This window comes from Rhagoletis zephyria, unplaced genomic scaffold, assembly GCF_001687245.7.
Source record: "Rhagoletis zephyria isolate East Lansing unplaced genomic scaffold, Rhagoletis_zephyria_1.1 Rzeph_scaffold_02623, whole genome shotgun sequence".
Taxonomy (NCBI): domain Eukaryota; kingdom Metazoa; phylum Arthropoda; class Insecta; order Diptera; family Tephritidae; genus Rhagoletis; species Rhagoletis zephyria.
This window is the reverse complement of record NW_016159707.1, coordinates 54170-60733: the sequence shown is the minus strand read 5'-3', so window position 1 is coordinate 60733 and position 6564 is coordinate 54170. Positions and strand designations below refer to the sequence as shown.

Here is a 6564-nt window from a genome sequence, read left to right as displayed (position 1 = left end):
CAACCAGCCGGGCAGAGGCACCTTCCCCATTAAGGGTCCGGACATTCCAGGTGCATGCCCTCAAATCGTAGTCCTTTAAACGTTTGCCGTGGTCGTCATCATAAGGGGGGGTCTCATCCGAGGCTTTGCCTTGCTTCTTCACTGGAAGTGGTTTTTACGTGGCGGGTCCCAAGTCCAGCGCACAACCCATTGCTGGGACATATATACATATTTTTCTTTACTTTAATTTTTATAAAACTTATTGCTAAAAGACAAACACACTAACGCTAATACCTCCGCTTTGGCAGATTTTTAAATTAGTCCTTCGAAAGGAAAAACGAGCTTTCATTATAGTTGCCAGAATTGGCAATTTTCTTTTGTCTTTCGAAAGACTGTGATGAGAAAGACGGTACGCACACCGTCTTCAAAAGAGTCACAACTCAAAACTTGGCACAAAGCTTTTATTTACCTCGCAGCAAAAGCTGGAGGAAATCTTTGTTATAATTTGTTAAAAATAATCTTTTTCCCCGCACACCCAAAGTGATACGTCGTCAAATAACACCATCGTCCACCCTACCCTGTTGGATTTACTTGCCAACTGTCTCACATACCAAGAGATCTTCTACTTCGCAATTCTAGGGCGACATCCTCTATTATCTCAAAATTATAAGTGTCGACAGTGATATGGGTACTTTCTGTTGACCAGTGAGCTTTACTTCTCTTTCTTATTTCGAATAGGCAGGAGAACTGGCAGATGATATCAATTTCATAGGCCTACGCACGCAATTGCACGCTCTTATTGTAAATGGTTCCTAAGTATATTTGCTCTGTAACGTTTGTTAAAGTCTCCATCATCAGGTTGAATATTGAACTTCATATTGAAGATGATGACAGATCCAGTTTCAATCGATCATTCCACTACCACTGATGAGCCCGCAAAATGCGTATTCAAATTCTTATGTAAAAATTCTATTCATACAACACCGAATTCCTGTGTGCTTTGATAATTGCTGGTATAGTTTTTCTCAGGAAAAAGCCTTAAAACCTGTAAGTAGACATGTTTAGAAATTATTACTTTCTACCACTCTCAGACCACCGAGCGTCGTACTACTTGTTTGTCTAGACTCTTTGAAATGCGATAACTTCTCTAACGTGGCTATACAGAAGACGAGCTTTATCAACCCTTATCTCACGAGAAACCATCGCTGAAAGCAGTTGTATCAGTCAAGTGATAAAGCTGTTGGCCGCCCGTTGTTTTTTGTGTTATTGGACCAGTGGCGATCAGAGAAATATTTTACTCTGAATGTCTGGACCAAAGAATCTTCCGTGGGAGGGCCATTTTAAATCTGTCTATAGACTCAGGGTTAAACTCTCTCTATGCACGTCTGCGCTGTTCTAGTGCCATATACTTCCATGTTTCGGATCCCGATGAAATTGATATTATTCGGTCCGTTAACAGATGTTTCATTTTTCGACTGCTAAACCAAATATCTCTATTTTTCATTAGTCGCTTAGCAAGATTATTATGAAGCCGGACTGGGCGATACAAATTATCCGGATTTAGCTAGCTGGTAGGAATAATAATGGTATGAATATTAAAAAATCCTGGTAACTTCGTTTCGGCCACGATGAACAATCAGGCATGGATGAAATATACATTTTGTTTGGTAAAGATTTCACGGGGTGATAGCAACTGGCTGATTGGGAGCTGCAATTTTGCTAATCTTACTTTTTGTTGGATACTTACAAAAGTTCAAAATTGATGTAATAGTAACAAATGCAGAAATAACTCAAGGTCGGTCGGTAGCATATATACGGAGTCCTAGAAAAAGAGACCAAACTGTTAACAACACCTTCTGATCGTTTGATCTAAGTGAAATGGGGCAAGATCCCTGAAAAATTATAACTACAGAGTATTCAGTGGCATTTGGTGATCTATGTTTATGGTAATTATTTTATTTAAACAAAAACTATGAAAAGGTGACAATTTGCTACAACTAAATAATAAATAATAGATTGGCGCTTACATAATACGTTAGTGGTTGGCCGAAATTCTCCTCCGATTTGTGGTGTGCGTGTTGATGTTGCCACACAAAGGGGAGGGACCTACAGTTTTACGTCATCTCCGAACATCGATTGTATTTTTATGAGAATCTGTTTTAAAACAGTGTTTTAATTTCGAGATTTATATATGTATGTAGGTATAGTGCCCGCATTCCGCTGGGCATAAAGTGACACAAATATTGGTGGCATTACTTCGAAGTAATTTTCATCAATTGGTTTTTTAAAGGAACTAAGTTTTTGTCATTTCAATGCCTAGTGAATATTCGGCATAAGTTTTGAACTCGATACGGAAATGTACATTACGCCCTCCGCTTTCCGTTTGATTAAATTTATCTCAATAAAATTCCAAGTGTAGTGCATATGAGAATTTTTCTTGTGCTTCTCTCAGCGTAGCCTTTCGTGTTTCTGGCATTGTGATTGAGAAGAAGACTACGCCAGCAAAAATTATTACGCCAGCAGAGATGCAGAAGATATATTCATTGTATCCATCAAAAGTGAATTTGCATACTATGATCAGATCCACCATATATTGAACGATGACAGTAAAAGCGATGAAATAGCGTTTCCATTGCAACGGAAACGCTTCACCAAGATAAATTGTAGTACTGGGCGCAAATATTCCACCAAAAATTTGTGCAATCATTAGAAGCGTGCAGGCAATCGCCATTTGCGTGGAACCAATCAGCCATGTTGAATCATGAAAGATTACACCAACGCCGATTGTTAAGCCAGCGACACATAATAACGAAATAAGACTCACCGCCTTACGGCCAATAGCATAATTTGTTACGGTACCCACAACTACACCCAATAGCGTTAGAAATCCATAGAGAATAGGTGGCCAATTGACATTTAAACCTCCAACGCTGATATCGGCAGACCAATTTAGAGCTTTGGTAATCGGCAGTGCTACGATAAATGAAAGCATAGTTCGGTACACCAAAAGCCTTATCAGCGGGCTCAAACTCCATAAGAAGCACATTCCCGGCGGCATCGATTCATTCATAGCCACATACTCTTTGAGTTTGTTAAAGATGGCTTGCTTGCTGTTGTTCATTATAGTTGGCCGATATAGGCGTATTACGCAATTTAAAGCTTCAGGTTCATCACCTCTTCGCAACTGGAGAACTGGCGAATCGATCGAAGTAAATGTCAAAGCCGTTGCAATAATACCGAAAACTATGCAAAATATGCCTTGCAGGCAGTAGGGATTGAAGTCTGTATCTTCACGCCAAGCTGCGGTGTATATAATTTGTATAAAAGCGCCGATTGCTAGACCAAGTTGTTCCAATGCCAAACAAAAGCTCCGGTGATACTCTGACGCAATTTCACTGCCATCCGCAATGAATGAGACTGTGATCAGGCCGATGGCAATGCCATTCAAGTAGCGCGCAGCGATCAGTGCTGTGGTATTACTAGAAGCAGTTATGCTGACTATGGCTGAAACATTGACCATTAATATCGGAGAGAACTGTATGGATGGAAAATATTTGAAATAAGGATGCGCCGAGGTTCCTTATACTTTTTAATGATTTTCGGTTTTTACACCTGTACTTACGATAATCAGTCGTTTATATTTCCACAGGGCAATCAGTGGTGCGAGCACACAACCTATCGCTATCCCAATGAACCAGCATATTTGAAAGTGTAAATTAAATGCGATAACGCTCCAGCCCACACTTACGGCCAAATGAAAGCCGCCGGTTATAAAAAGGAAAACCTCTGTAAATAAAAAAATAAAATACAAATTTTGATTTCTAGTCCACGCCGATGAATGCCACTAACTCACCTGATAACAAAGCATTGGACTGTGGAAGATCAGTCGAAAAACGTCCCCGGTTTTCTATGGAATTAATTGTAGTCATTTTGTCAAATACTAGTTAAGCAAAAAAAGCGCAAAAAACAACGCGAATAAAAGGAAAAATGCTAGAAAAGTGAAAAATATAAAGCGTGTTCTTTTCCCTACGCTTGTGGTTCTGCGCTCCATGAAGCTTTCGATAATACTAAAGGGAAAAAAACTTTTTGGTTTCCACTATCAAAATGATTCATGTCTTATCTCTCTGTGAAATATTTAAAAAGGGAGGTAATAAATTCGGCATTCGTTTATTTTTTTTTATAGCTCCACCAGTTAAATATATTAAAAGGCAGAGGAAAGCAAAATATTTTGTGTTTCCATTTTTCGTTACGTCGAACTTATTCACAAAATTTGTGCTGTGCATCTTGGCGCTATCACATAAATCGAGTAGCATACAGTTTACGTAGGCTTCGTGTTTTTGTTAGTAGCATTTTCATTGCCAAAATAGATCCGTAGGTTTGCCGTTCACTGCGGAAGGGCGACCGCTGTTATTAAAAACCAGGAATGGAAACGGTATACCACGGAGTCTTACTCGTAGTATGCAACTCTAACCACTCAGATACAAGTGGAAGTAACTGCTGCTAGGTACACCGATATACTTAGGCCCTCAATCGGACCTACTGTGATACCACACAGCCATATAAATCAATATGTGGATTTGGCGAATTTTAGTTAACGCCTTATTTGTGGCCATGGGGGCAGAAGTCGCCTAACCCACAGTATTTTTTTCTTCAGTTAACTTCTTAAAAGAGTTTCAAATATGCTCGTGCAGAATTAATTAAAAGATCCCGAGTCTACCTGCATGCCTCTCTAAACTGATGTGACCTGCTCTGAATTACTTGTGACCGAGCATTCAGAGCTTTTAAAGCTGTTTGACTGTCTGACGCAGAAAATATAGATCTTATTCTGTCCGATTTCCTTTATCCATGAACGCTCGACTGCTGGCTTTATAGCCCGAAGATCGACTTGTAATGGTCTGATAACCGGAACGACTTGAGCTCCTAGTTTTTCTGAGTACAGTCCTCATCTGACCTTGTTTTATATTTTACATCTGTCACTGTAGAACTGAATAGAGTCGGGGGGTCTAGGAACATCGTGGATATATTGCCTTCTCCTCGGAATTTCCCCCAATACCCTTTGTCGAATGTTGTGGTTGGCAGCCAAATGACTTTAATTAAGTCCATCCAGAATAAGTTTGTGACCACAGTGATTCCATCTCTAGCTAGAAAATTTTTGCAGTTTTATGGCTGCACCAGCTGCATTTTGCTTTCTCATATTCCCCATAATGTATTCATTTAAAATTATTGGCCTGGCCATAACATTACACAGTTACACAGATTGCGCTGCGAGGGCTGTCATAGCTTTTTCCAAAAGCTCAAATGTATTTGGTGTTCAGTTTAGATTCTCATCCAGCAAGAATACCAGATATTTCACAGAATCGCTAATCTTAAGTTCAATATTTGCCAGAATTGGTGTCTCTAAAGGTGAAATATTACGGACATTCTCGAAGTCTTGCAAAGCCCTTGCACGGTGCACGGTGCATTTGTCAGTATTTTAAAAATAGCTTCGTAGAAATATTTCTTATCAGCTTTATTGTTAGAGTCTAGTTGTTTAATAATCGGCTAATAAGAAAGCTTGCTGTTTATTCGTAGCAGCTCTCAAACACGTCATAAGTAGTACGAGGGAAAAACTTATAACTGTGTTGACTAGCAAAGAAGCAGAAAACACTCTTAATAATAATAATAATAATAACATTTTGGCGCCCACACTCGAGAATGATACAACTCAAGATTACGTATACCCGTCGGCGATGACATTTTTCAAGTAAATGTAAACAAAGTCGAACAGAAGGGTAACATAAACTGTCAAAATAGTACATTTTTTTAATATTAATTTTTTTTTATGGGATACGTGGTTTGATCTCGACCCTATTAAGCTGGCATTTCAGGGTACTATTTTATATATATATATAAGGAAAATTTGAAAGTTACGGGGGTTAGCCCCTACCTGGGTACGCCCATGGGACCCACAGTTTTACGCCGCCACCGAACGGCAAATAGATTTATAGAAGCTTTTTTCGTGGCAGAAATACACTCGGAGGTCTGCCTTTGTTTGCTGAGGGCAACCGCTGTTATTAAAAAAAAACTTTTTCTTTCAGCAACTGCGCTCTTAACACCCTAACGGTTTAGTTTATTTTGCTTATCGAATTTTCTGTGCCTTTCTTCGACTTAGCGAATTTACCTTTCGTTGAATATAAATGCAAAGAAAGTAATTCCTTTCGGAAACGATGAACGATGCATTTAAAATTTTTCTTGCTTCTTATATGAAAATATGTGTTTTCATAAAAAAAGTGGACGTAGCCACTTTTCACGCTAAGTTGGCGATATATATATTTCTGTAGATAAATTAGGGTACACAATGTTTCGACAGTGGCAGCGTGAATGATAACAAAGTTTGTTAGTTAGTGGGAAAAGTGGCGTCGTAACGAGTATATTCTTATCTTAATCGATGACATATTTACGAACATAGAGTGCTTGTTAACATGCAAGCTTTTTTATACCCGAGCGCACTTGTGCACAAGGGTATTATAACTTTGTTCACATAACGGTTGTTTGTAACAGGCAAAACGAATCGAGATAGATATAGACAAATGTATACATAAATGA

The 6564-nt window shown here is 38.9% G+C and overlaps 1 protein-coding gene across 1 annotated transcript; it reads right to left on the bottom strand.

Annotated features, from left to right (window-relative positions):
- Window positions 1–2232: 2232 nt before the first annotated feature.
- Window positions 2233–4018, bottom strand: LOC108367293 (arabinose-proton symporter-like). Its single transcript, XM_017621879.1, has 3 exons — window positions 3833–4018; window positions 3602–3765; window positions 2233–3514 (listed from the first exon to the last, which is right to left on the bottom strand). The coding sequence occupies exons 1-3, from the start codon at window positions 3906–3908 to the stop codon at window positions 2378–2380; spliced, it is 1377 nt and encodes a 458-aa protein (XP_017477368.1). The 5' UTR covers window positions 3909–4018; the 3' UTR covers window positions 2233–2377.
- Window positions 4019–6564: the final 2546 nt, after the last annotated feature.

Bases quoted from the DNA above. Each gene is read 5' to 3' on its own strand.
- LOC108367293 (XM_017621879.1), bottom strand. From the start codon at position 3,908: ATGACTACAATTAATTCCATAGAAAACCGGGGACGTTTTTCGACTGAT. The intron at 3,766-3,832 runs GTGAGTTAGTGG...TTTTATTTACAG, and splicing joins GTCCAATGCTTTGTTATCAG to AGGTTTTCCTTTTTATAACC. The intron at 3,515-3,601 runs GTAAGTACAGGT...CCATCCATACAG, and splicing joins AATATAAACGACTGATTATC to TTCTCTCCGATATTAATGGT.